At 48.2% G+C, this 27,916-nt stretch overlaps 8 protein-coding genes across 8 annotated transcripts; 2 read left to right on the top strand and 6 right to left on the bottom strand.

Annotated features, from left to right (window-relative positions):
• Nucleotides 1-847: 847 nt before the first annotated feature.
• Nucleotides 848-4,518, bottom strand: EDB93DRAFT_911803 (atromentin synthetase). Its single transcript, XM_041457926.1, has 7 exons — nucleotides 4,466-4,518; nucleotides 3,637-4,411; nucleotides 3,450-3,586; nucleotides 3,158-3,396; nucleotides 2,270-3,103; nucleotides 1,460-2,214; nucleotides 848-1,402 (listed from the first exon to the last, which is right to left on the bottom strand). Exons 2-7 carry the CDS (start codon nucleotides 4,331-4,333, stop codon nucleotides 1,197-1,199), a joined length of 2,868 nt encoding a protein of 955 aa, XP_041302721.1. The 5' UTR covers nucleotides 4,334-4,411; nucleotides 4,466-4,518; the 3' UTR covers nucleotides 848-1,196.
• A 1,265-nt stretch (nucleotides 4,519-5,783) lies between these two features.
• On the top strand, nucleotides 5,784-7,320 carry EDB93DRAFT_1177236 (chaperonin 10-like protein). The gene is made up of 5 exons (XM_041450547.1): nucleotides 5,784-5,806; nucleotides 5,864-6,021; nucleotides 6,078-6,265; nucleotides 6,314-6,465; nucleotides 6,520-7,320. The coding sequence occupies exons 2-5, from the start codon at nucleotides 5,899-5,901 to the stop codon at nucleotides 7,062-7,064; spliced, it is 1,008 nt and encodes a 335-aa protein (XP_041302720.1). The 5' UTR covers nucleotides 5,784-5,806; nucleotides 5,864-5,898; the 3' UTR covers nucleotides 7,065-7,320.
• Nucleotides 7,321-7,665: 345 nt separating this feature from the next.
• Nucleotides 7,666-9,386, bottom strand: EDB93DRAFT_1255295 (pyridoxal phosphate-dependent transferase; the record flags this gene model as incomplete). Its single annotated transcript, XM_041453753.1, has 5 exons — nucleotides 7,666-7,764; nucleotides 7,815-8,316; nucleotides 8,366-8,605; nucleotides 8,660-9,161; nucleotides 9,209-9,386. The coding sequence occupies 5 exons, from the start codon at nucleotides 9,384-9,386 to the stop codon at nucleotides 7,666-7,668; spliced, it is 1,521 nt and encodes a 506-aa protein (XP_041302719.1).
• Nucleotides 9,387-13,960: 4,574 nt separating this feature from the next.
• EDB93DRAFT_911385 (uncharacterized protein) lies at nucleotides 13,961-15,532 on the bottom strand. Its single transcript, XM_041457923.1, has 9 exons — nucleotides 15,054-15,532; nucleotides 14,997-15,005; nucleotides 14,904-14,943; nucleotides 14,813-14,841; nucleotides 14,753-14,756; nucleotides 14,594-14,706; nucleotides 14,439-14,535; nucleotides 14,263-14,386; nucleotides 13,961-14,208 (listed from the first exon to the last, which is right to left on the bottom strand). Exons 1-9 carry the CDS (start codon nucleotides 15,429-15,431, stop codon nucleotides 14,133-14,135), a joined length of 870 nt encoding a protein of 289 aa, XP_041302718.1. The 5' UTR covers nucleotides 15,432-15,532; the 3' UTR covers nucleotides 13,961-14,132.
• EDB93DRAFT_911505 (uncharacterized protein) lies at nucleotides 15,533-16,500 on the bottom strand. The gene is made up of 4 exons (XM_041457925.1): nucleotides 15,990-16,500; nucleotides 15,863-15,940; nucleotides 15,745-15,804; nucleotides 15,533-15,692 (listed from the first exon to the last, which is right to left on the bottom strand). The coding sequence occupies exons 1-4, from the start codon at nucleotides 16,330-16,332 to the stop codon at nucleotides 15,634-15,636; spliced, it is 540 nt and encodes a 179-aa protein (XP_041302717.1). The 5' UTR covers nucleotides 16,333-16,500; the 3' UTR covers nucleotides 15,533-15,633.
• Nucleotides 16,501-18,103, bottom strand: EDB93DRAFT_911504 (NADP-dependent oxidoreductase domain-containing protein). The gene is made up of 9 exons (XM_041457924.1): nucleotides 17,974-18,103; nucleotides 17,821-17,925; nucleotides 17,619-17,767; nucleotides 17,460-17,572; nucleotides 17,323-17,404; nucleotides 17,177-17,271; nucleotides 17,001-17,126; nucleotides 16,891-16,943; nucleotides 16,501-16,839 (listed from the first exon to the last, which is right to left on the bottom strand). The coding sequence occupies exons 1-9, from the start codon at nucleotides 18,002-18,004 to the stop codon at nucleotides 16,670-16,672; spliced, it is 924 nt and encodes a 307-aa protein (XP_041302716.1). The 5' UTR covers nucleotides 18,005-18,103; the 3' UTR covers nucleotides 16,501-16,669.
• Nucleotides 18,104-20,789: 2,686 nt separating this feature from the next.
• Nucleotides 20,790-22,125, top strand: EDB93DRAFT_1107947 (uncharacterized protein; the record flags this gene model as incomplete). The annotated part of the gene is made up of 5 exons (XM_041447779.1): nucleotides 20,790-20,861; nucleotides 20,911-20,984; nucleotides 21,036-21,246; nucleotides 21,335-21,673; nucleotides 21,724-22,125. 5 exons carry the CDS (start codon nucleotides 20,790-20,792, stop codon nucleotides 22,123-22,125), a joined length of 1,098 nt encoding a protein of 365 aa, XP_041302715.1.
• A 3,714-nt stretch (nucleotides 22,126-25,839) lies between these two features.
• Nucleotides 25,840-27,883, bottom strand: EDB93DRAFT_1331752 (uncharacterized protein). The gene is made up of 2 exons (XM_041455222.1): nucleotides 26,909-27,883; nucleotides 25,840-26,648 (listed from the first exon to the last, which is right to left on the bottom strand). The coding sequence occupies exons 1-2, from the start codon at nucleotides 27,767-27,769 to the stop codon at nucleotides 26,265-26,267; spliced, it is 1,245 nt and encodes a 414-aa protein (XP_041302714.1). The 5' UTR covers nucleotides 27,770-27,883; the 3' UTR covers nucleotides 25,840-26,264.
• Nucleotides 27,884-27,916: the final 33 nt, after the last annotated feature.

Below are 27,916 nucleotides of genomic sequence, written 5' to 3'. Positions count from 1 at the left end.
GGTCATTGGTAGTGTTGAAAATTTGTGGCAAGGTGTCTCATGGTTGTAGCTCGACTAGCGAACATGGTAGACCTGCTCATGTGACACTCGTACATGTACACAACCGCTTCGGAAGTAAGATGACAGAGCGCACGGCGGCTGCATAAATAGTTAGGTATCAGATCAAGCTTGAACTGAGTGGACCTCACGGAATAGATAGCAATACTTGACAGGCGTCTCTGCAGAGTTAGGGACCATATTAGCACTAGTCACCTATGACCAACAAGAAGATCAGTGATCTGAGATTTCACTGACTCGGAAGCGGGCGGTAATACGACACCAGGTTGTACCCGGAGATGCTATCGCATTTGCAGCACAGAGATGGCAAATTTTTACTTGATAAGGCTCATTAGAACCACGCCGACAGGAAGAATGTAAAAATATGAATTCGACTTAGACGAGTCTCGACACGACGAATCTCTTCCCTCAAAACTTCCTCCACGCATCTAGTACTAGGACTTCTTTAAAAGTGAACATGCTTACTCTCTGATTAAGGACATTTAAACTTCGTGTCATCACATTGTCAATTCTCAACAGAAAGTGTAACTGCAAGGCCTTGAGCTTCATAAGGGCTTTCGGGTAGTTGCACTAACTTGGCCATGAGAGGGGAATGGTTTCTTGTTCAGCCAGTCTTGAGAGCGTGGCCGCCTGTTACATATTGGTTTTAAGTGATCGGGGAATGTCCGAGCCTATGCAGATGCAGCAGTAAACTTGATAACCTGAGACAAGCCATTCGGCGAAAAAATGGATTATAATGTTACTCGAGGTGCGGATGGTGGTTGGTGGTGGATCAGATTTGTTTGGCAACACCTTCTAAAACAAACAACGTCTTAGAGCACGTGATGCTACTTAGGCTTAAACTACAAATCTATGAGTCTGAAATTCAGGGAGACAGATGTCCCCCTTTCCTAGTCAGTAGGATCCTACATACGAAATATGAACCCGGATTGACAGAATTGTGTTTCAGAAACAAAGGCGCTTCAGCTTGGTCAACCTCTAATTTGAACCAAGCAAATCATAAACTTCAACGTTTTTATCATAAAAAAACAAATAATCTAAGTACTTGTATGCACGTTGACACAATTAGTAATTAAGCACATGCAGCCCGAGTATGATGGAATAGATAGTGACGGAAGACAGATATAAACACTAAGTTTTTACAGGCCACGAGCCTCGAGACGACCCCGGAAGATCTTCTGGAACTGCGGAACATGGTCAAAGTCCATCAGTGTGTAGTGTTGTCCAGGCACATCAGTATATGATGGCTCGCCACGGCTGAAGCCAGACCATGGCTTGAGCTGGTTGTTCAGCCAGTCTGATTTGCTCCCCCGGAGAGGAATGGCGTAGAAAACGTCCACGGCCGCTGAAGAGACTCAGAATATGAGCAAGCGATAATAAAATTAGAAAAAAAATGACTTACAAACTGAGCCTGATGGGTTGTAGTCCTTCCCGCACTCGATCAGGGACCCGGCGATGTCCACCCAGTGGTCGAGCTTCTCAGCCGTCAGCTGCAGCTCGACGAGACGCTCAGGCGGAGACAGCTTCCACACAACCTCCAGCTGCTCCTTCCTCGTCATAGATCTCAAAGCGGGCGCGAGATCATTGGCATCGTGCTTCGACACGAGACCGAGGAAGTACGACAAGTTGAGCATGCCGCCAGTCCAGTCGATCTCGTGCATGCGGTCGGCGATATGAGGAGGAATGTTGATCAGACCGACGAATTTCACTTCGTCGCCCATGGCCTCGAGCCGCTTGGCAACCTCAAACGCGACGACCCCACCGTAACTGTAGCCCGCGATGGCGTATGGTCCCTTCGCCTGCGTCCTCTTCACTGCTGCCGCATAGCACGACACCATCTCGTCCATGGAGGTGAAGAAGGGGTGGCCGGGCTCGAAGCCGCGAGCACGGAGAGCGTAGAAGGGACGCTCGTTCTGGAAGTATTTCGCGAGATTGACGAAAATGAGAACCTCTCCGACACCGGGGTGGACGAAGAAGATCGGAGTTTTGTTTCCGGTCAGCTGGAGGGGAACGATGGGGTCGTACTCTTCGGTCTGGCTGTCCTTGGAGACCAGGGAGTCGACGTAGTTGGCCAGGCTCGAGATAACGGGGTGCTTGAGAATTTGAATGGTGGGGATTTCAGGAAGCCCGAAATGTGCTTCTCCCTCGCGCTTGAGCCTGGAGGCGATATGTATTAGTCCAAGTCATTTTAGGGCGGGACGGATATACTGACCTGATGACATCAATGGAAGTGCCTCCGAGTTCGAAGAAGTTGTCGCTCGCCGACATCTCGCTTTCCGCGAGGTTGAAGATGCCAGCATAGATTTGGGCAAGCGCCTTCTCCGTCTCAGAGGACGGGGCGACGAACGTAGCGCCGCGTGCCTCGCTCAGAAGCTCCTCCGAGCGAGTTATGTGCTTCGCGAGCTGACCTTGCTTGAAAAGACTGATCAAACGCGCACGAGACAATTTACCCAGAGTCGTCTTCTCCATCTGGTTCACGGGGATCGGAACGACGAACTGAGGCGGCAGCGTGATCATCTTCACGCAGATATCCCGAAGGGCACGGTGAGTGGCGAAGAGCTTTGTGGAGGCATCCGCTCCTTCGAGGTCGAATGTTGGCGAGTAGAAAATGACGAACCCTTCCGTCTCCTGACCAGGAGCACGGTACGGAGCAGCGGCGAGGAACGAGTGCGTCACCCCTTCCACCGTCTGGAGGTGTGTCTCGAGCTCAGGGATACCATATGAGACACCGTGGACGATGACGGTGTCTTTGATACGACCGCTGAGCCGCATGACGCCATTCTCGATGATGCCGACATCGCCGGTGCGGTACCAGCCGCCCTCGACGAAGCTGGAGGACGTGGCCTCTGCGTTGTTGTAGTATCGTACGAAGACCATCGGTCCGCGAACCTGGAGCTCGCCGCTCTCTCCGTCAGGGCGCAGGGTGGCCCCATCTGCGGGGTCCACGATGCGCATCTCGCAACCATCGATGGGTCTCCCGAGATCGAGGAACTCGTGAGCAGGCTCCTTTGCGAGGACATCCACGGGCTCGTAAATGCATCCAGCGCTGCAGAAACCCCATCAGTTTATTTACATCACCAGATGGTTAAATGTGTCTCACCAAGTTTCTGTCATTCCAAATCCAGGAGAGATGACGAACGATACAGCGGAGGGGTTCTTGCTGAGCTGCCTCATGGTAGCAGCGAACGCTTGGGCTGTCTTGGAAACAACAGCCTCGCCGCCGCTGTTAATCCGCTTGATGGAAGACAGGTCGAACGTTCCGAAAAGGTCGACGCGCTTCTCCAGATCACGTGTCAGTTTCGATAGCAGGAAGTTCGGGGCAAACGTCAGTTCGATCGACTAACAATTGAGTGATGAGAGATGCGTGTGGATATGATATCATGCTGACGTACCTTTTCGTCGATCAGACGGAGAAGCCGAAGGGGATCAGCGAGGATAGCAGATGCGTGCACGTGGAGTTGCGAAGCGCCATACAACAGAGGTGTGATGTGCATTTCTAACGATCCCGCGACGTGGTCAAATCCGACCCCTGAAATCACGATCAATATCACACTGATGTTTAAACCACGTGCGCCTTACAGTTCAAGACTTGAGATTCGGAAGTCAGGCCGTAGCTGTGCCCCTTGGCATGGCATGCGGCCAGAATAGTGCGATGCGTGTGAACGACAGCCTTGGAGAATCCAGTCGACCCAGAGGTCAAGAACAGGATCGCCTCGTCGTCCGGCTTTGCCTCGTACGCAACCCAGTCAGCTGAGACGTCAAATGTCTCCGCTGATGCCTTTAATTCAGAGAGTAGGTGGACATCCAGACCAGAAATGGTGCTGATCTGTTCGGCCCCAACCTCGTTGGTCAGCCAAGTAGCAGACCCAAACAAGTTCTTGATGTGGGCGACATGGCCCTCCTTGTGCGCCTGTTGTGCGCTGAGTGCAGGCTGCAAGCAGGGCACATATCCGGCCAGCAGACACGCCCACACAGCAGCCATGTTATCTTCATGCTCCGTCAGATATACGACGACGATGGAGCCTGTGGGTTTGCCCCACTCGAGCATGGCACGTCCAAGGTTGCGAACATATTGGTTGAAAGCGCTGAAGGTCTTGGTCTGAATAGAGGAGTCATGTGCGGAGGATGTTATGAAACCAAGCTCGTGATACGGGTATTTGTCGACAGCTTGAGCGATAACGTCGTGGAGAGTATTGGGTTGTGGGGAAAACACGGATGTCTTGATGTTTGTAAAGAACTCGGTGGTTGTGGTGGGAGCGACTGCGACGGGTGCCATTGCGAAAAAAGTCTAAGTTCTAAGAGGATAAGATAAGGTGTCTGGGATGTTGAGTGCGGATCTCCTTGGAGGTCCGGGCTTATATATGGCGAAGTCAGGACTCATGATCGAGTGGCACTGCGGTGAGCTTACGCAATAGTGTGTTAGCATAATGGCTGGGCTAGTGAGATATGTCATCGCAGCATGCATCGCTCAGATGACTGGACGGGGCTGGACTAGCCGGTAGCAACATGGAAAGTTACCGATGTTGAACCTGGGAGAGCCATGAAATTGTATATCGATGTGCTCTATGAACGTGGTGCATACGTCCAGCGTATCACCGTTGATCCGCTAGGTTTGAAACCAATTCAGTTAGCTGCGTCGTGAAGTCAGCACTGCACCATCCAACGCTAGAACGGAACTGATCCCCAACGAGACGCCCCACACAGCTTTCATGAAATCCGGTGATGTGATGAATCACAACTTCGGGATCATAGGTGGCACAATCCAACGGTGACCATACGCTTCTTATGCATGAATCTTTATCTCGGGAGACCGACGTCTTGTGCACTCTGTTTACGCTCTGCCTCAGCCAGTTCTTGGTGGGGCGCAGCTGTCCGATATTCTTAGAAGAAAGACCAGGAAACCATTTCTCATCAGTCATGAATTCTCCGTGAATAGTCGATCGGAGCGATGATAGGCGATGATCCGTTGGAGGTGGAGGTTGTCTCCAACCGTATCAGGGTTCTCGTCAAGTGCCGATCTGTCTTGTGTCCGAATTTGTGAGTCTAGCCTAACCTGTCCTGTTGAACTCACTGGTATGTTTCAGAGTCTTATCTACGGCCGAGTTATGGTCGGAAGTATGTAGCTTTGGAAGGCTGAGTGCTGAATCAGGCAATTTTTTAGTATGGAATCCTTATTTGGGATTCTTGTCACATCCTGATTAACTTTCACTGCTCCACAGCGTTGAGTCCGATTCTCCTACCCTGATATCCCCACGAGGTATTCATCCCAACTTAAAACTTTATGAATATTTTTGACAGGGTTTTGGAATAATTTGTGTTCAGCTGCAAAGTTTTATTTTGAATATCTTGACAGGGTTTTGGAATAATTTGTGTTCAGCTGCAAATTTCTATTTGAATATAACTTCTCGACGGCACATGGAGCACGATCTTGGCGCGTTATGACCGTCTCGTGCACGGCCATGCTTCAAGCTTCAAATTCAAACTTGGATACACAATTTGACCTATTCCTTTCGGCGAGCTCGATGGATACGGTTCCTGGAGGTAACCATTATATAATACTCCCACGAACCATACCATATCGATTCAAGACCAAATCCCATTTTGAAATAACCTCGGGCACCCCAAACCACAGAGAGTTGTGAACTGCATCGAACCCGGATGCAATGACTTATCAACTACAGCGGTTCACCCGCATCACATCCCGTCTTATCAATCCCTCCGAGTCTAGACGTATTGGTTACTGCCTCAAGTGAGCTTGCTGCGGCTCGCCTGTACATACTAGTTTAATAACCTCTTGTCCAACTTGATCTGCGTCTTTCCGTGTTTAGTCGTCCCTTTACCATGCAAGCTCTCAGATTCGAACACACTGGATCCTTGGATGGACTCTCTCTGGTTAACATCGACAAACCCATATTACGTCCAGGCGAGGCTCTCGTACGCGTCAGAGCTGCCGGTATCAACGCAGTAAGCCCACAACTTGCGTCATATCTTACTGCAACACTATTCTGACCCATCATCAGTCCGATGCTGCAGGCATCCTAGGCATGCTTCCGTTTGTCACCACCCCACGCATTCCTGGCAGAGATTTCTCCGGCGAAGTCGTAGAAGCGCTGGACGCTTCCGGGGCCTCCAGTCAAGAGTGGATTGGAGCAGAGGTATGGGGAACAGGAAGCGAGAGAGGCTTCAGTTCAGATGGATCATTTTCTCAGTACGTACTATCGTATATGCATCTGTCTCATGTCTTACGGCTCTTCAGATACGTCACTGTCCCTATCGCCGCATTGAGCCGGAAGCCAGCATCTCTCGACCACTCCAGAGCTGGTAGCATGACCCTACCGTGGTTATGCGCCTGGATTACAGTCGACACTCTTGCGAACGTCAAGAAGGGAGACAATGTTATCATCATCGGTACATACATCACTTGACCTACTCCACTAATCATTCCTGACCCCTATACTCTAGGTGCTCGAGGCGGCATTGGCTCAGCGGCAGCCCAACTCTGCAACGAACGCGGCGCACGCGTATTTGGCACGTACACCTCCCTCGCCAAAGCGACTCCCCCATCATATGTCACGCCCATCGAAATAAGCTCTAAAAACGCCATCCGCGAGGCCATCGCCAAGGCGGGACTGCAGAATAAAATCGACGTTTTACTAGACTGCGCCGGCTATGAACAGCCATTCAATGATGCGCTTTTCACCATGACGCCAAATGGCACCGGTCGTGTCGTGGTCATGGCTGTACATGCAAAGGACGGGCTGTTCCCCATCAGCATGCGGACGTTTTATACAAAAGCTCTTACATTAAAGGGCATGCTATCGAGTATTCTTGGCCCGTTGGAGGTAAAGGAGGTACTGGACGACCTTGCGAAGAAAATCGATAGTGGGCTGTTAGAGGGACCGAAGGAGGTCAACGAAGTTGATATGAAGGACATGGACACTGTGAAGGGTGCTCTGCAAGAAATTTTAAGTCGGGCTTCTCATGTTCGTTCGGTGATTATTCCCTGAACGTTCCCATCATATGTATTACCAGCATCTGCACTAGCGTCACAATATTTAATCTACAAATCATTTGCAAATGTATTTATTCACCATTCGAACCAGACTAAACCGAAATGTGAACCTAGAAATTTCAACGAGATGATACACTGAGGGAACTGCGTCTAAAACGAGTGAGAACATCGCTGCTATGACGGCACAGAAGTCTACTGCGAAGGGAGGGGCAGCACTTCCAAATTTCAACAAAAAGTCAAGCTCAGCCAAGTCGTGACGCACGAAGATTGACGGAAACGCATCCGCAGAACCCTGTCGGGAGTTATCCGTCCCGTTGTTCATCACACCTGAGATCCGCTTTAAAGTATAAATTTGTCAACCAGTCAGCATCTAGCTGTTACACCGAAGGTGTGTACATAAATAATATGGGTGTAAATAGTAGGGTCTACTAGTAGTACATATGTAGTGATTAATGCGATACGCACAACATACCAATGCATAGCATCAAGATGATGAGGGCAAATACGATTAGAATAAGTGTGGATGAGCAGAGCCAAGAACTTGATACATGCGACCTAAAACGGAACAAGTGGCTTGGCGTCAACGGTATAAAAATCTAGAGGAAGAATTCCTCGATTGTGCTGCCAAATGTGGCAAGGCCATTGCGAATCGTTTCATCTGTACCAACAAACGTTGCTCTGAAAAAGTTCACTCGCTACATGTTTGCTTGAGCGTGCATTCAACACATATGATGCGAGAACTTACATCATTGATATGGCTTCCCATTTTCCCCGTGCGATCAGCAATGGCAAATGTCGATGCTGGCATCATAACCAAGCCATTGTTTAGCAGCTTCCGGAACAGTTCATCCATGAGGTCCGCGGTGTTCGTCATCGGACCACCTGGCACCATTGGGGTCTGAGATGTTGAGAATCGTGCATGATGCTCAAGGTTGACTTTGATCCAGACAAACATTCCTGATTGTGGAACCTCGGCAGTAGCGAAGCCGGAAATGGCAACCTTCTGCCGGAAGACATCCATAAAGAGATCCCTCCGACGTTGGTACTCGTTGCACAGCGATGCAATCCACTTCATGAAGCCATCGACGCCCCAGCCATTATTGCCAAGCAACTCGGCAACAAAAGCTTGGCCCATGCCATGTGGATGCTGCGAGGACGAGTCGGTCAACATGTCAAGCTTATCTGCGAAGAAGCTGTTGCTCGTGACCCAGCCGAGTCGCATTCCAGGGGCAACGATTTTGCTGAAACTGCACTCATGTTAGACCCGTAACTCTAGTGAAAAGGAAATAGTCTTACCTATCTAAGCGCATCACGCGTCCGTCATAATCCATGGATAGGAACGACCGAGGCAGAACTTCTGCCATGGCACGCGTGTACCCATGCTGTTGTATCGTACTCTGCTTGACGCCAAGATCGTACTGGAGGAAAAAGTAGGGATCATCCTCAAGAATGATGATATCCCAATCGTGTGCGATTTGATAAATCTGCTGCCTTCTTTCCAATGAAAGAGTGCTTCCCGTTGGGTTCTGCGAGCACCTGGACAAGAATTGTGAGCTGTATAGAACTGATCGAGAGCTGGCGGTAACTTACGGGATTGTATAAAGCACATGGGGTCGTCTACCTTGCGTTGCTTCGTCCCAGTTGGATAAAATTCGTTCCAAATCTGAAGGAACAAGTCCATTGTTATCCATCCGGATTGGGACCCATTCAATGCCGAGGGGCAGAGCAGCGTTGGTCATAGCAGAAAAGGTGAATTCTTCGCAGAGGAAAGAGTCGCCTGGGTCACCGAGAAGACGGAAGCATTTTGTCAACGCGTCTGCATTGCCAAGGCTCAGCGAGACGGTGTGATTGGGGGGAGAGTGGATCCTGTCGTTGAGGTTTGCAAGGGCATCGCGGACATCCTTGAGACCAGCACCAGCACCATACGCGAAGGCGGTACGGAGGCTCAGAGTGCAGGGGTCGTCCTTATATGAAGCAATAATATTTTGTTCGCCAGTGCCGGACGTCCATGATTGCACGGGGTCATGCTCGTCAATGGAAGGAACGACAAAGTTCACCTCGCATATGGGATACAACGTATGGTGGGGATCACCTGCATTGAATTAGCCAATGTGTTGGTCCTCAATGACACCCACAAACCATTTCCCATATTGATGGTGCCAGGTTTGACCTGAGCAGCTTTCCAGATAGACTTGATTGGGTTAGGGAGCCTAGCACGGGCTTCCGATGATAGATGACGAGAATAGTCGACATGGCTACGCTTGAGACCGACATCGACTGCTGAAGTGGCAGATGTGGTTGAGGGCAAGAAGACCATTGTGTAGACAAGAGATTGAAATTTGAGGGCGGATATGCTGAATCACGGGCTATTCCAACCTGTTTCCCGTCCTTTACCGTCTGCTTTTGAAGCAAACACGCATGACGTGCTGGCACTGCTAGGTGTTACTTCTCGATCAGGACGAATCGAAGATTACAATGGCAGTCGCCATGTCAAGGCAATTGCAGCGCCCCTGACATTGGCTAGTCCTCAGCCCCTTGAGTCGAATGAACTTAAATCACACCGTCGGGAACCTAAATAAGTGCGGACTCAGCAGGTGGAGATCGATCGCCTTTCGCAGCTGGCATTGGTCGAAGAGTGTGCCATAGCATTTGTAGAAACCATGCGATCCGTCGGAAATACCACTTAGCTAGTCAAATACTTCAGTCTCAGATCAATTATTTTCAGTACACTTAGTCTGCAATTGGTCGCTCACCTGTTAATTGCGTCAGGTAACGCAGTGCACAACTATACTACTACTAGTAGTAGCTGAGCACTAGCTAAGCGGTACGAACCGGAGTGAACCAGTCTAGTTCAATTTAAACTCCGCAAACATAGTGGCTCGAGCTGATTGTAGTTTGGTACGATCCACATTAATGGATCCACAAACGCTGTGGCATCGATGATACGGTTGGGCTACCACGCTAACGCTATGCTTCTTCCATGCTCATCGCGTGCTTTCGATTCTACTAACGGCCCGGGCGCTACAGGTAATAGTGTCGGGGGCAGAAAGGAATTGGCCTCGTGGCAATTATATTGTGACTGGCCATGGGTAGGTCGATGAAATAGATAAACCCGGCAATTGACGCGCACATATCATAATCAACAATTGCCTCTAGTCTGGCACCATTCACTGGCAAGACGTCAAAGCACAGGGGCGGCAATAGGGTGGGCTTATCAATCTCAATGTAGCTTGACACCTACTAGAAGGTCTGACGGTGCTTAGGGGTTTCCCCATCCCGAAGACAGTTTTTGAATGACTCCGTCAAAAAATTGAAAACTCACTCACACGTCACGCCAATGCGTACTGAGAATATGGACCTGACTGGCACTTGGTCACTAATAATTTCCAAATGTTGGCTCCAGGTCCTTGTGCTCAACCATTTCTGTACTAAATAACATCATGGCAATCCTACCACGGACTTGGGCGTTGGCGGATGTTTGGGTTAACATAGCTCCGATTCACATATCCTGGTGAGTAATAGTACTATTGTTATATTGCCGCCCTATCTCATCATCTGCGTCTTGCCCCTTGGGTTTCAGTCATTTTCAGTGGTCTCCGTCGACGCCACGCACACAAACACCGTCATTCATTCTTTGAGAACAAGCCTTACTTCCGATGTAGACTCGGCCCTTGCCATGTGCTTTTGACACAGAGGGGAAACTGACATTTTACCACCTTTTGCCGCCAGTGACATTACATTCGAAAGGTATTCTAGAGTGCTTTGGAATGCTCTAAGCTAAATATGGAATGCTCTAGCCAGGTTCAGAACTGCTTTTGATTGAGATCTTACAAGAGGTAAAATGTTGAAACCCCCAATGTGTGATCAGAGCTAACTTGCCTTACTGGCTTAGCGTCGAAACTATTTCGATTCATTGGATCATCTCCCGCGATAGCTCGTGTACATTCCCCAATACCAATCAGAAGCATCGGAAATCTATGACGCCTCACTTGATAATGGCTTGCGGCGCATGAAGTCCCGCCTCCGCCACCCAAGTCCTTTGTTTATAGCATAATTTTTCAACGTTACGACTGACCTGCAAGGTACGCATAGTTCACTTTGCAGTATTGATGAGCGCACACCAACTAGCTGATTCTGCATCTCTGATGATCATCTGTCACAGATTGGTTTAGACGCCAATCTCTGGGGAGCCATATGCTTCATGCTTTACGTAGTACAGCAATAGTATATAAATGCCATATGAAGCTCTGAAATGCATCATCGACTAGGCTCGGAATGATTGTGCGTCCGGTTGACCTGTCCCGCGCGGTTACATCTGTACGTCATCGCGTTAAGCTCGATTGAGTACAAGATACGCAGTGAAAAGGGTGCAGCTCAACAATTTGAAAAGTATCGCCTTCGCAAGATGCTCCGTCTCAGAAGCTCATCAAGTGATGCTTTCATGCTCCATATTGATACAGACTGTACGCCAAGGTAGCATCCAGACCCATTGACATGTGTCATTCTCGAAGCCCAGATTCAACTACTGCAGCCAATGCCGGAAAATGCGTATGAGAACTTTTGAAATTCGGGCAAGCCGGGAACGCGCCCAGCATGATGGACGGCCTTTTAACACCCAGCCTATGATAATGAATGTTACGCATTTAGGTCGTATCAGTTATACGACGACTTTGTCATTTCAAGGGGTCAAACGGTCGTTTTTCAAACTCTCGGCGGTTTAACATCCCTCGCACGTTCAAGTTCCAATCACAAGAAACGCAGGCAACGACCCCCATCACGCCCAATAGCACTACGACCACTCAGTGGCTATGCCAAGGCAGTAATTGAAAGATTCTAAGAGCAGACTGAATCATATTGTAGTAAGATATCCATGAGGCGTGTTTCCAGCATGAAGAAAGGCATCAGATGTAACCAGCACCTGCAATTTAAGCCCATACGCACCATGTACCGGACCAGCCCAACAAGTACTGAATGTTACGGGTAGCACAGAACTTACGACAAATTAGAGTTATTGAGCTGAGCGACTACGGTCACTTTATGTTTTTCCCTGTGTTCATCGACATGAACCCTTGCGTCCGGCGGTCCTGGAGAGTGGTGAGAGAAACTGGCACCAGAACTGAACTCGTGAGAAAGGAACATCTGATCGGTCACTGAGATAGTCGGACTGGCCAAAATATAGAAAGCGGTGCTACAGCAAGCATCATTGCAGGGCTCACGGGATTCAGCATAAGCCATGCCAGAAAGATGGCGCTGTTAAGAATGAACTCACTTGAGAAAGCATCTTCCTTCTCCGAAATGCATCGCAACGACTGGATTGGCGTTCCTCGTTACATGCAATTCAAAACTTTTTGTGGCGCTCTAAGACACGGGATAGAGATCTTCGGGTAGCATGTACATGTGCTCGATCATGACCCAGTTTCTGGAATCAAGATGGAGTAGAGGGTGAGTCACACCTGGTCGCTCGGGACGGTACCACGGTGGTTAGGCAAGACCGACTCGCGGTGGTACCTCATCATCCTCAGAGCCTCAGCTCACAGGGAGACCACCTGTAATTGAAATAACGAGTAGTGCACGTGGTGATCTGGTAACGACGAACGCGGCTGCCTCAAATCTGGGAGAAACAACACAAAGCAGAAGTTTAGAAGAACACCAAAATCATTGGCAGTGATGGTTTCCTTCCATATTATCAGGATGCGTGATCCCTTACATGAGCTCCTTTCGCCAAGGCCTGGTGCAGCTGCCCGAGTACTCGAATTCTCTACCATCAGGATTCATCCACAATCGAGTTAGTGTTTCGATGAAAGTAGGATTAATGGTACGCACACCCGTGAAGAACCACCCACCCACCCTTTGGCTCAGAGCCTGGCCGGTCATGACTGTCTGCGGGATCTGGATGATTCACACTATTGAGATTTGGCATCCAAATTATTTCCTGCCTAGCAAGCAACATGTAAAAGCACGCACTCAACCCAAGGAGCACTGAATACATATATAACAAGGAGAATCAGTGTTAAATAGGTTACTGCAGTCAGAATTTTTACGAAAAGCTAGTCGGAAGTGAAATCAGCTATAAAGACAGCTGAAAATGCGTTCGAGATTGGCGACTTCAAATTGGCACGTGCACACAAACCTGTCATTAAATCCAGTGTTGAGACTGCTAAAGCCAAGGAAAGACACGACACTAGTATAAGGGAGCATATGAGGCGCAAGCGGGACCGGTTCAACGACTGGTTGTTGTTACTCAAGCATGAAGAGTGTATGAAAGGCAAATGACACACTTTCGATATCCATTTCGTATCTGAAATTCCATAGCAAGTATCATAGACGATGAGGACAGAAGTTTCACTCATCTAACTAATGAACACAGCTGCAAAAGATGAATCTTGAAGGATATACGACCCTGGGCACATGTCGACTCATTATGCCGAGAAAATTGTTAGCTTCTAAATGCTGGGAGAATAAAACAGGTGCATACGCTTGCATAGGGCATAAGAGGTGGTAATGCTAAGAATAGATTATGGTCTGTACTAGGCTTCCTGCGAGACCAAGTGACTTACGAGGTTGGGTAGAATAAAAACAGCACTTGTGGTCAAGACCTAACCTATTCAATGAATTAAGTCGCGTTCTTTGGGCAGTTTTCAAAGAGTTGGTACCAGACAGACTCGTAACCAGCCAGCTAGACTACGTCTTTGAGATGTGATCATTGACGTAGTACTCAGACTGGTCGGGGAGGAGTTTGAAATTTCACATGTTGGTGATGCCGGTTTACATAAGTACTAATTGTTAGGACGAAAACATAATACCTTTCATGCGGGGGCTACTACGAATCGTCGAGATACACCATAAGATTTTGCCGCATGCATGGAGTGAAACTAGTCTATATAACTTTTTGGCAATTCGCAAAACTATGCATGTCGATTAAGTATGACAATGTGATGACACGTAGCGGATCTATACAACTTGAATTCTCAACTATACGATTCAATACATGCCATTCTCAGGTCTCCGGCAGTTCACTGATGGTAGTAAAGATGGAAAAGGAATGCGATGACGACGTTGAATTCTAACACAGTCTGTAGCAAGTACTACGAGTGGCTTTCCCCTTCTTGTCGGTGGTATTATCGGTGCCTTTGATAGCCCTAGTAGTACCCAAATAAAATTCTGGCTGTTAGGTGACATGTAAGAGCACGTACTTTTTCAGAGGAGCGAGGAATACGTATACTGCGAGCGCGGCGAGGAGAATGATTATTAGAATGATTACTCCAGTCAGAACTTTCACAAAGAGTTTATCGGATGTGAAGCCTGCAATAAACACAGCTGAATAGGCTTTGAGAAAGGTGATTTAAAATCGGAATGTGGACGCACAGACCTGTCATTAAACCCAGTATTGAGAGTACGAGAGCCAGTGAAGGAGACGCCATCAGTATAAGGCAGCATATAAGGCGGAAACGAGATTTCTCGAATGACTGATGCCGTTGCTATTACTCAAGCGTGAAGGCGTATGAAGGCAGGCAAGTGACGCACTTCCAATATGTCTTTGTGTGCATAGCAAGGTTCGTAGATGATGACGACAGAAGTACCAGCGATCAAACTGATCAGCGCAGCTACAAAAGAGAAAACTTCGAGAATATACGACACTAGGCACACGTTAACACAAAGAAGTGCTCAGAGGAGAAACTCTACCATCCTGAAGGACTTGTCAGTTCCAACATACGGGCACGATAAGAAAGAAGATACACTTACATTTCCGTAGGGTACAAGAGATTGGATTGCTGAGAAAAACAGATAGGTTAGGTTTTTTGTGGTCCTCCTACAAGACAAAAAAATGATTTACGAGGATTGGTGGATATGAAAACAGCACTTGTCGTCAAGACCTATGCAATGAAGTCAACCACGATCCTTGAGCAGCTTTTCATAGTTTATTTACCAGACCCGCCTGCAAATAAGTTTCAATAACGTAAAAAAACATGCAATTGATGCTTACTGTGATGTTCATGTTTTCAAACCGGTTTAACACCACTTTTTTATGCTTCTCAAATTTATCGTGTTCTGCATTTTGGCTGAGCTCTTTCCAGTGTTCGACTGACGACTTTGATATAGCGGTCATACACAACGCTTTAAACCAGACACGCCAAAAAGCATTTCTTGGCGGATCACACCATGATCGTTGGGAGGGAGAGAAAGTGGGGCCTGACACCGAATTCATACTAGACGTGGATAGATGCTGAGAATAGTGCACCATAGTGTTGCATGCATATATACAACAATGGAATATGGGCGGTTCTACCAGGAACCGATACATGCACAAGGAAGTAAGCTGCGAGTAGAGCAGGCGAGTGCACGAAGCATGCACGATCTTCATTAGTGGTCTCAGTCACTAGAATGTCATATACATTGTTCCTTGAACAGAAGCTGGCCAATGATGAGATACGAGAAGTTTGCGAGAAGTGTGGAAATATACGCAGTACATTAACTTGTCCATCATAGGTCAAATACGCCCGCGAGAATGATTGTAACCACAAAGTACAGGTTCAGATCACTGGAGAGGTTAGGGCGGCGTGTAACTATAGCGCTTCATCAAGGCCAGCGGCGCAGAGGCCGCAGCCGATACACTCCAAACATGCTGATAACACAAGTTAGGGTTATTATAATAGAAGTAGAATAGTCCTGCTTACCGAGGCCACCACAACATGCACACAAGTAGCATGGGCAACACAGGGGATTCTCAAAGGAGCCTACATAATAAACATGAGACAATAAGCGCTTTGATGAGTGTTCGAACTTTGAGCCAACCTTTGCAGCACCAGAAACTGAGCATTATAGCGGCTAGCAGGACGAGAAAAAGGCCGACAAAAATAATAATTAGGTATACTGAAGTAAGTGTCAGAAAGAACAATGAACAAAGACATTGTTTCCTCACATTTTTTGGAAGTAAAACTACTACCCGTAGTAGTTTGGCGCTTGTGCAAGACGCCACTGACATGACCGTGATTGAGTCCGAGGGCTTCTAACAGATCACCAATTTCCGAGCAGTGGGAAATGATAAGAAAGGCGCCTATGGATAGAAGGGAAAGCGCTATAGGCAGGATGATACGCCGCAGCCTCGATTTGTGGCAAGCACGATGTGATGCTGAAGGGCATTCACACGGGTAATTTAGGTTGTGGTCATTGTGTTGACATGTAGGACTTCTCTTCTCATCGGTTGTAAGAGGACCATACACGTCCATAGTGCTCGCATTGGGCTGGCTGGAGATGGGAGACATAATGGTTGCTGGTAGAAATGCGTTACTGCGGTAAATTGCTGTGGCCACTCTAAATTAAAGGCCCCCTTCCGAATTCGGATAAGGCAGAGAGTTCTTGTCATTGATCAATTGCATGAAAACTTCACGGTGCCGGTTCAGAACCTTCAAGTTCATGCACAGAGTGTGGCAGTCCATGTCAACATTTCAATTTCACCTTGGAAAGCGCCTAGGTATTTTACACTCATCTGCTAACCTTTCATTGCTTGATTCATTGGCAGGACTAGGTCTCCGCGTAAATCTAGCTGGAAATTTATTCAGATGAAATGTCCTGGCAAGCGACGGAACACAATGATATATCCTACAACAACTTTTTATCAATCCTGACCCTAAAATAGTTGCAGAGGCCCAACACCGCAACCCCAACTAGAATCCCAACACCAAACTTCCGCAGCCCTATTCTGGCGGTGATTCGCTTTTCGCCCAATGCGCCAGCAGCATCAATCGCAGCAATATCCTCTTTTGAAAGCTCTGTCATATTTACATGTAAAGTATCAAGTCACTGCTCAAGATGGCACTTACCAATATCGCCTGCATCTTGATAGCCTTCTAAACGTGTCTTCTTGGAACTGGTTCTAGAAGAGCATTCAAATTCGATGATTGGTACCGTTGGCGAACGAGGCGGAACCTACGTGACAATAACGGCGCCCTTAGCCTTTGTCCAAGCGAGAAGCACCTGATCTGTAGTTGCCCCAAGTCGAGTGGCGATTTCATTCAGTGGAGCGTCTAACGGGCCACTAGGTTCCTTGGTAAGTGGTCTGCATCCTCACATCAGTCGTGTGTACGTGATATATCACAAATTTCCTACTTAAGGGCGCTGTATGCCTCAATGACAATGGCATGTTCAGCAGCATACTTCAATATAGGCGCCTGTTGCAAGTAAACATAGGGATGGAGAAGGATCTTTCCTGAAGGTTAGAACCCCGCGATCAAATTTCAGTGTTGTTCTCTTACCTGGTTCACAGCAGGTTTAATTTTCGCAGACGCCAACAGAATTTCCAAATCTTGTACACCGAAGTTGCTTACACCAATGCTCCTATGTTGAACGATGAGCCGAAATAGCAATATTTGATAGGGTTGTTGTAACGTACTTTGCCAGTCCGTCTTCTACCACTTTTTCCATTTCTGACCATGCTGTTGGGATGTCCGGTACCGCGAGGCGTGGGTTATGAATCAGGTATAGGTCTACGTAGGGCGTATCGATCTGGTCCCATCAGCATCTAGACTGGCCGGTGTGGTGGGTCGCTCACGCTGTTGACACTGTTTCTGATTGCAGTAGGGATGTCGAGCCCATCGAAACCAGAGTATTTAGTCGTTATGAATACATCTCCGCGCAACAGACCGCTTTCGTGAAGAGCAATACCCACTTCGCCCTCATTTCTGTACCCCTGAGCGGTGTCTACATGATCGGTTCTCAGGCTTCATACAATTGAAACGCTCAGTGATGCTTGCCGATGTGGTAGTATCCCGTGTCGAAAGCTTGCGCGATCTGGTCGATGGGACCTTGCCCGTTCCCAAGGGTCCATGTACCATAAGCAATGCTCGGCATAACATAGCCTGAGGGCGTTGAGTAAACGAGAATTATTCGACCTCATTTGAACTTACCGGAATTCAGCGTGACAAGGTCCCAAGGCATAACTGCAATATGTCTCTAATCAGGCTTGGCCACGATGGTTACCGACCAAGAGGCTGTCTGTGAGACAACTGAATCACAGAGGCTCAGCCTCCACTGGGTGAGAAGAGGATATGAATAGATACATCTAAAGCTAATATTAGTGTTTCATTGGGCGACACAGCCTATATGATAGTCTGTCGTTTCTTTCCAGCATCTCTGTATACAATTTCCGGGCTGGTTGGATATAACACCTACAGAGTTTATAGAATAATGCGAAGCACTGTTTCAAAGTAATACAAACATCTTAAACAAGACATCGATAGCAATATATCCGTCCATACCACTGGCACCAGCTAATGGGGTAATCTCCCCCTAAACTTTCTCCCCTACACGCCGCTGCCTGAATGCTCTGGTTTTCTGTGATGATTAACGTTTGGATTAGTTTTTGGAATCAAACAGGAGGCACGTACCCGTCAGAAATCCTGCTATCGCGGACATTAGATGTCTGGAGATTCTGACTATCTGTGGGATCATCATCCTCGGCAGCAATCCTGATAGTACAGGATAGCACTCAAATTAATTTCTGGCTGGCGAGTGACATGTAACATCACGTACTCCTTTATATGATCACTGAACACATATACTGCGAGTGCGCCGAGAAAAATCAGTGTCAAGTAGGTTGATGCAGTCATAATTTTGACGAAGAGTTTGTCAGATGTGAAACCAGCTATAAAGAAGGCTAGAAGGGTGTGTTGAGATGAACAACTCGGAACCGGGACGTGCACACAAATTTACCGGTCATCAGACTCAATGTCGCAACCGCCAAAGCCAGGGACGGATACGCCATCAGTATAAGGCAACATATGCGACGCGAGCGAGAGTTCATTAACGTCTAGCAATTACTGTTACTCGATTCTGAAGGGTGTATGAAGGTAAATGACGTACTTTAAATAACTGCTTATTGTCATAGCAAGTGTCATAGATGATGAGGACAGAAGTACCAGTCATCAAACTGATTAATGAAGCCACAAACGAGGATAGTTGAAGGATATATGACCCTAAACATGCTTGAACATAACGAAGTTACAAGAGGAGAAAATGTACCATGCTTGAAGAAATTATTAGTTTCCTAATGCCAGCGGAAGGTAAAACAGAAGGTGCTCACACTTGCGTAGGGGATGAGAGGGTTAAATGCTAATAATAACCAGCAGGTTAGGATTTTGTAGGCTTCTTACAAGACGAAGATGACTTACGAGGTTGAGTAGATATAAAAACAGCACTTGTGGTCAAAACCTATTCAATGAATTCAGCCACGTTCCTCGAGCAGGTTTTCAAAAATTTACCAGACCCGCCTGCAAATAAGTTTCAATGACTGAAAGGGCATACTGCCTATGCTCACCGTGACGTTCATGTTTTCAAACCGATTTACTACCATGTCCTTGTGTCTTTGCAATTCCTCTTTATTCAGACCAAGTACGAGGTCATCCCAGTGTGCGACTGACGACTTTGATACAGCAATCAAACACAACGCCTTATAGCAAAGGCGCAAAAAAGTATTTTTTGGTGGACGATCATCCCATGGTTTGGGATCATTTTTGTCCATGGGCTTGAGTGACGCAGGATGGGATTCACCAGGTGAGGTATTAGATGATCCAGTGAGAGTTTTCTTAGCCATGGAAAGAATGACTGACAATAGTATACCAGTGTTAGATGTATATATACTCTAGCAGCATGGGAGATGGTCTTACCAGGATCTGACACAACCTCGGAAGGGAGAGCAGAAAAGCCGCGGGGAGAGGACAAGAATTGTGGGCAATCTTCGTTGACAGCCTATATACACATGCAGTGTTGTGGATACGACATGTATGAAGGTCCACGCTGCATGATGACTTATCCATTTTAAGACAGGCAAGCTCAATCACAGTAATCAGTGCTCGGATCGCTTGAGACTAGGACACGGATGAAAATCGATCCTCACTGCACAGAGGCCGCAGCCAGTGTACTACAAACATACTAGCAACACAAGTTAGGACCCGTTGCATAAGATATAAGTGGTATAATTCTACTTGCCGAGGCCACCACGATATGAAATGCACGTGCAACACAACATGCAGAATCCTCGAAAGCGCCTGTGAAAAAAGGAGGCAAAAGCACTTTCAAGGGTGCTGGGTCAATCAAACCTTCCCAGCACCAGATTCAATCGATCATTATGGCATAATAACTCATGAAACATGACGGTGACCAGGTTCAGGTGCTCTCAGTAAATCACCGACATGGGAGTAGTGAAAATGACCAGGAAGGCGCCTATGGAGAGCAGGGAAAGCACTAGTTCCCAGATGATCGAAGCCACAGGCTTTATTGCATGCAGTGTCGGATGCTGAAGTAGGATCATGTGGGTGATTCAAATTGTGGATATCGGGCTAAAATTGAGGATTTCTCTTCTCGTTGCGAGAGGACCATCCATCATGATGTAGTGTAAGTTTTGGGCCGCATATGAGATGCACACGCACAGGCTTATGCAAGCAGGCACCGCCACCGCGGCTGCCATTTCCGAATCGCCAAAAACTCCCCACTTCAGCTCAATCTTAATCGTTATGTCGATGACCGACGCAATCACTATCAGGCATCCGTCACAATCTTATAGCCCTCTACTCAGAAAAAACGACAGGCAGGGCAAGTCTACAAAGGTTTCGAACCGTACAATCAGCCCTCAAACAGGTTACCAGTGAGCCGGGGGAGAACACCAGTGACCAAGGACGCTTCTGCATCTCAAGCCCCTCCCCGTGAGGTCGATCTAAGCTTGACCATGCCTCCTGTTGCTGGACAACACAAGGTTCTTGGCTTTGTCTCACAATCGAATCGTGAGACAGACTGCAAGGTATGTATGTACGTTTCAACATTCATTTACTCGCTCATTATGTTGCCAGGTATTTCGGGATATCACTCAAGCAGATTACGATTATATATCTCGCAAGATTGAAGACTGCCCTGCAAAACCAAGGTAAATTTATTCCGATAATATCTTACAATTTGTAAAACAGAATTTCTCTAGGTTAGAATACAACTGCGATACCCGTACCCTTGTTGTCGAGATGCCTTCCCCCGTACACGAGGCCATTATCAAGGTTATCAGCAAAGGATTGGAACGCCTAGACCAGATTCTGCAGGAATACATCACCGGGGATCTATTGTCCTTGGACACCCACACTAACTTAACGATCGACGGGGACTCAGTGAAATGCATCCCCGATATCCTCCACATGGTCACTGCCCTCACCGACACCCCCCCCCCCCCCCCCCCCCCCCCCCATTCTAATCACTCCTGTCATGGGCGAGGTTGCAGTATCGCAGTCAAGAGCTGACCTAATACAGCGCCTCAGAGACAGGGTCAAGGCATTCCCGGATGTCGGATTGCTCTTCATGGCTGAAGTCCAGGAACGGATCCCCTACAGCGCACCCGCACACTCGAGTCATGCGTGGCAAAAGCTACAAAAAGAGGAGGAAGTTCGTTCCTACACCACCTTCCTTTCCAACCGCACCGGGCCAAGATTGCTCAATAGACCCGCCGGGATTAAGGTTGAACGGCACATCTGGCATGCGATGTCAAGCGTGCATCTTCAGGTCTGGGTGCAAGACTGTGACAGGCGAATCGACATAGACACGCAGAATCCAGACCTCACGACACGTGGCGTAAGTCTCTCCGGCACTTAGCGATTTATAACTGACCATACTTACAATAGGAATTATTTCCGAACACTTCAATGGGCAATGTCACGCTCATGATAGAAAAGGGACTGTCCCGAATGAGGGACCGGTATGCGCAATTATCACAACAGGTTAGCCCAAATGTCGATATTTCGGCTCTGATGCACGTGTCTGTCACTCTCCCTTTTGGATGGGATGAGATGCTTTCTAAGCTTGCCCTTGCAAGCATGTCGATGGCCTACGATCGGTACAGAAGTTGGTATAGTACGGTGGCAACTAGTAGAAGGGGTGTCAAGTGCAAGGCAGCTGAAGCATTCGATGCAGGAGCCAAGCGCACGACAGATGAAGCATTCAATTCTGGACCATTGAGGAACACACGTTCACGCACGCGTGCTCGCACTGCCGCTGTACTTGTCCGGGGCCAGAGCTTGCCGTAATATAATAGCAACAGGTACTAGATAGCTGCCGCTAAGTCACCTTGATACTCATTGTTACTTAGTCCCACCATCAGCATTTATCTTCACCTTGTACTCAAGCATGCCGTTTTCAGATACCCTTCATCATGATGTATCATCACATTGTACTCGTCCATGAGGATTTCTTCAATTGATACAATAGTTGTACCAGCCTTTTGGCATTGGCACGAGATGTTCTAAACATCGCGCTTCACCTGATTAAGATGAAACCGCCTCCATGATTCTGTCTATGAAATGTATTAATTGTACCTTAAATCCGAATCATCCCACGATGGGATGTTGTTTGAACATGCAAGTTCAGGAGGCCCGCGCTGCGGCTCAGGCTGGTGGAGCTGTTAGCTGTAAGAATTACGTATGAAGCCATGACAGACTTCATCCCTTGTGATGGTTCTCCAGTACCACCTACTTCGAATCTTGGCCATGATTAAGTCGAAATGAACATCAGATCCACCATCTGCATACTTATTCTGCTTCTTACTTTTTGTATTTCAATTATGGACCACCGTCGCTTGAGGTGTGGATCATTCTTTGAGGTTCACTTAGACGTGATCAAGGGAAACGAAATGGTCATTGCACCGCGAGCCAGCGGGGGACAATGTACATGTGCGAGTGCTGGAAGATACTAACTATTATAAGGGTGGAACAAGAGGTTTCGGCGAGGACGCGCAGCGTCTTCCGGCCCTGAGAAACTAACCTGGGACAGAGAGGTGAGCTGTGATTCCCAACGATTAGGAGGCTGACGATGCATCCAGCGAGGCTCGGGTACCCAATAATGTTAGGAGGAGGGGACTTACCATTTGTCGAGTTGAGAATGTAGTTTTCAATGGACTGAGGGCACGTTAATGGTGTGACGAAGGAATTGATCTTGTAGTGCGAGAGTAGCTTGCATATACAGCGCTAAGATTTGTGCGTGTCGTCGTAAATAGACGAGGAACGCGTCGCTAGCCCAACGGCCTTTCACTTTTACCACATTGAAGGGGACATTTCTGAGCAGGTACTCTAAAGTCGACCCTATCTGAATACCGTGGCCTTGCACTGGTTGGCGACCAGCGGCTTTGGTCGCTGAAGCTAGGCGTTGTATGAACTTGGTTTTCGTCAACGGACGGTACGAGTCCTTGTGGCGATACGCGAAAAGAGCGCCGTTGTGGGGAGGATCGTTCACGCGAAGGTGGTTGGAGAAGGCTTTTTCGGGATCTGTGGGCCCTTCTTGCTTCGCCCATGATACTTCTTCCCCTTCTGGAGCGGCTTTCGTGCGAGGTAAGAAGAATGTTTTCATGGCTAAGTTCTGTCGATCGTGAGTGTCGTTAACATTGGATAGTTTGACATGTATGGCGGGGTCGAATCCATCGAGACGAGGAACGGTGAATTCACCGGTGCGAGTGGTAGCGAAAAAGGTGGTGGTTAGACATGCGAAGACTGCGGCATCAAGGGGGTTGTTGTGGTCAAGTTGTTGATGTATGGCAGTCATTAAATCGATGGTATAAGGTTCCTGTTTGCTTCTTTTCGCGGTTGCTGGTGCGAGAGAAATTGATGCCTTAAGGAGGGTGTCTATCTCCATCTCGTTCAAAGCCCAAGTCACACCGTGCAAAATATGCCATGCGCGAACACCGCAAACGTAATTCACTATTGTCTTGGCTGAATAGTGACCTGCCATGGAGGTAATGAAGGATGATATGACGATATGGCTCGCGGGTGCACACTGATGTTCGGGTATTGTTTTGCTATCACAGAAAACATGGAAGGTCAACAGACCCGATCCATACGTTTCGCGAGTTGCTTCCACATACATGTGGATCATGGTTTCCTGGATGTGCTGGAGGTCTGTTGGGAGCAAGGGAACGATTTTCCCTTGTGCGTCTCATGCGTCTTGCGAAGAGGATGGGAGCCAAAGGTAAAGTCTCTCCTTTGCAGAACAATGTGGGCGGAGCACGGATGGGAGGGGAGTAAGGTTGGTGTTATAGGCTATTGTTAGGTATGCACTGGTGAGGGGTTGCACATTTCATCGTTATGGGACTCACTAGTTTTGCGACACTTTAAACAGTTCTTCTCCTTTGCGCTCGAATTCACGGTTGATGAATGTGCGGCATCGGAGTTCTGAATCGGCGTGGTTACTGCCCATTGGGAGAAACAGTTTGCCTGACAACTGGCGTTGTCTGTCAGTGGTTCTAGCATTTGCGGTGGCTTCGGAAACGTCCCTAATAAAGGGCTGGAGTTCGATGGGGATGGAGACTGGAGGGAGCAAATGACTCATGGGGGGGATATACCCCACGGGAGGGGCCGTCGGCTGGGTTGTCTTTGCTAGGTACATATCGTGTAAGAACCGTGCACTTGGCACCAGCAACGATTTGATGAATACATTTGAAGACTTCGTTTGAGGCTCAATTTCTACTACGGCCTGTCCACCATCCTTCGACGACACCCATGTTGTCCCCGTAGACCTTGAAATGAATTCCAGCAGCTTTAGCATCAATGATTGTGCGTATGAGAAGCTCAAAGCCGACACTCTCAGCCCATCCGATGTCTCGACTGTCTCTCTTCCAGCCCAGGATGAGATCCCACGCTCTCCAGTGCCCGTTGATGAAGATGCCAATTCCATGGCCAGAACTAGTGTCCGAATAGGCATGGAATTCTTGAATGATACATGGTCCAGGGATTGGGCAGGGTATGTGGTGTTTGTTGAGGGCATCTTTCCACCAGAGAACGTCGTCTGGAGTGTTGCGCAGGGGAGTTTGGGGAAGGAAAGGATGGTTGTTGAACATGGCCAACATGGCCTCGAGGTTGGTGAGGTAAGCTCTGCCCATGGGGATAATGTGGGCCGCGTGTAGAAGCTTACCGTACAGCTTTTGTACTTCTTGCAGCATGTGCGTGCGCTTCGATTGCCAATCTGAGATCGCGCGAATATACTTGTCTCGCTTGTCCGTCGAGAGATCCACAGTGCGATCTGCGATGTTCCAAATGAAACCTGTGAATGGGGGGCTGTTACTGAAAGGTTTATCTTTTGAAGGTTCCCAAGGAATGCCGAGTATTGACGAGAATTCATCAATGTCGGCCATACAGTAAGAGAATATGGCGTCCTCCTCCGATCGAGGGGAAAGGTTGGATAGATCTTGAATAGGGAAGAATACATCCTCGTCGAATTCCTCGGCTGAGTTGTTTGGCATTGTGGCTCCCTTATACCATTTCCGTCCGCCGCTGAAAATGACACCTCCATTATCTGCAATGTCCTTTGCCCATTGGGCACGTCTTTTGTTGTATTCTCCCAGAAATTCACGTCTAATATGAAGAAACAAATGGTCATCAACCCATTTGGAGGCAGGTCCAATGCCTTTCGCACGTAATATATCCAGACCTGCATCACTAATATTCCCATATATTCCAGCCGAGGGTCCGAAGCCAAAACAAAAGGCTGTATCGACAGCAAATGAATCTTCACCTGGGAGACGAACTGCCAAGCCGGCCCACTGAGAATGATGGAGGGGTATTGTGCGATACGCCTCCACAACGTCGCGAATGGCACCTTGTGAGCCCAGGGGTAAGCACCATATTGACAGACAAATTGTTGAAAATGTGCCAGTATGTACAGGGGAAAGAGTCGGAATCGACTCGCGAATTAATGGAACTAATAGGTTTCGGAGGGGAAAGGGTTGTATGGGAAGGACAGATTTTGTACCAAACAAAATTTCCCTGGCTTTCTGGGTTTGGGTACGAGTGAAAGAGGGGCTGTTTGAAAGCAGCCGACGGTTGATTCGAGGTCTTTCGCTGTGAATGGGCCAAAGAAACGTCCTTTCGAAAACTCGAGATTAATGATACTCCAGAAAGCTTCTGAGTGTTGCTCGATGGTGGGATTATTAGGAGGCTTGTATGTACATTTGATCGGGGGAATGCCCCCGGAGAAACCTGACACGAGGCATTCTGGGATATGGGGGTATCTACTGATAAGTCCTGTCTCGTTGAGGAGACGGGCCCATCCTTCAGGCTTATAAGGCGTGAGTGCTCTGCCCTTTCTCGCTTCAAGGGCATCCTTGAGCGCCGTGTTCCTTGCTTCCACAACCGGAACATTCGTGGTGCAGTTCGTGGGTTCCAGTGTGACAACCACTGGGTCATTGCCACTTGAAGCAGAGGGCACTTCCTTGAGGATTGATGAGACGGTTGTTATTGGATTTGTGACAATAGGCGGAGGTTCCGTCCCACAGTGTTGCAGAGTTGCAACGTTGAATGTCGTGGGCAAAACGGCCGAGGCAAACGGCGCAGGCTGACCGGCCGCGAGAGCCTGCGCCATGGGAAAAACCCCGCCGGCGCTGTTGGCGGTTCTTTGTGTTGTCAGGCGACAACTTCTGGTTGTCATTGCCGTTCCGGCGATGCGAACGCGAGCGAGAGTTACAACGGTTATACTCGTGGTTTTCCCGACGAGAATCGCAGTGGTAGTCACGATAGCTCGTTTTACGATGCTGGGAGTGGCCCGACGAGGACTCGCTCGTCTTGGGCTGGGTGCGTGAGGGAACGTCCGCGTAAGACAAAGGTGCGGGCATCCATGTGCGAAAGCATGTGGGCAACCGCATGAGCAAGGATGCGGGCATCCACGTAAATTAATGTGCGGGCATCCACAATATATTGTGGGCATCCACATGAGCAAAATGCGGGTGGGAGTATTGTCGTCAGTGGTACAGTGTTTATCAGAGTTATAGAAAACAAAGATTATTTAGTGAGACAGATGTCCAGTGTTAAAGTGGGAGTAAATACGTACCGCGGCTAACGAATGAGAGCGGATTTTGTCCCAGAGTTCCTCATTGATCGAACGGAGGAGGGTTTTGTTGATGATTGCAATGTTAAAGCCCTCGTCTCGTTTGAGACGGTCGTGCCAATCTTGGCGGACACGTGAAGCGTAGTTGAGAATCACTAAGTCACCTATGTCGCTGTTATTGCGGACAGTGTGGTTTTCCAAGTGCCAGAAGAAGAGGGAAAGAGCGTTGATGTGGGTTTGGGGCCATTTAGCTTTGCTGAGTTGCATTAAGAATAAGTTCTTCGCGCGAAGGAAAACTGAAAACGGGAGGTCGTGATCGGCGACGGCTGCTTTTGAGGCTTTGAAAGCGTATGCGGGGCGCAGAGTGAGCTGGTCATCGACTCTAGTGAGACCATAGTCATCTGCCACCGAGCGGGCTGTTCGTAGCGCCTCTTTGCATCCATCGGGGGGAAAATACCATAACTCTACATATTCGAAGTTGTTGAGTTTTTGGACTGCATACTGCGAGGGACGAGGAGAGATAGAGTCTCCTACTGAGGCTGCTTCATTGAAGCTATTCATTTTTGGCTTTTTCTTCTCAGTTTCGACCCTTTCTCTCTCAGCCTCAGCTTCCTGTAGCGCACGGAGTTCTCTTTCTTGTTCCGCTCGCGCTTGTTCTGCCTCGGCTTCATCGGCGGCTTCTCTCTCTCTTTGCTGGTTCCGTTCGGCGACTCTTTGGTTGTGACCAGCCGTCCAGGATTCGGTTAGGCGATTAATGATGTTTTCTTGGGTTTCCCCGGTGGCTCTGTGGATGTCTTGGCAGATGTTTGCATAAGCGTCCGTGGTGAAGTCAGGGCAGACTTCGAGGGACGGGTTGGCTGCCATTCTGATTGCAGTAGAGATAGATGTATGTAGTTTGGTGTTTGTTTAAAGGAGTAATAAAATCAAAACGAGCACAATGAAGTTTCCGAGGACGAATGGTGATCGTGGCACCGAGACAAGAAGCGCAATGCCACGTCATCCGTTCGCTCG

Source organism: Suillus bovinus (assembly GCF_016758785.1).
Source record: "Suillus bovinus strain UH-Sbo-P2 chromosome Unknown EDB93scaffold_89, whole genome shotgun sequence".
NCBI classification, from domain to species: Eukaryota; Fungi; Basidiomycota; class Agaricomycetes; order Boletales; family Suillaceae; genus Suillus; species Suillus bovinus.
This window is presented reverse-complemented; position numbering and strand designations above follow the sequence as displayed.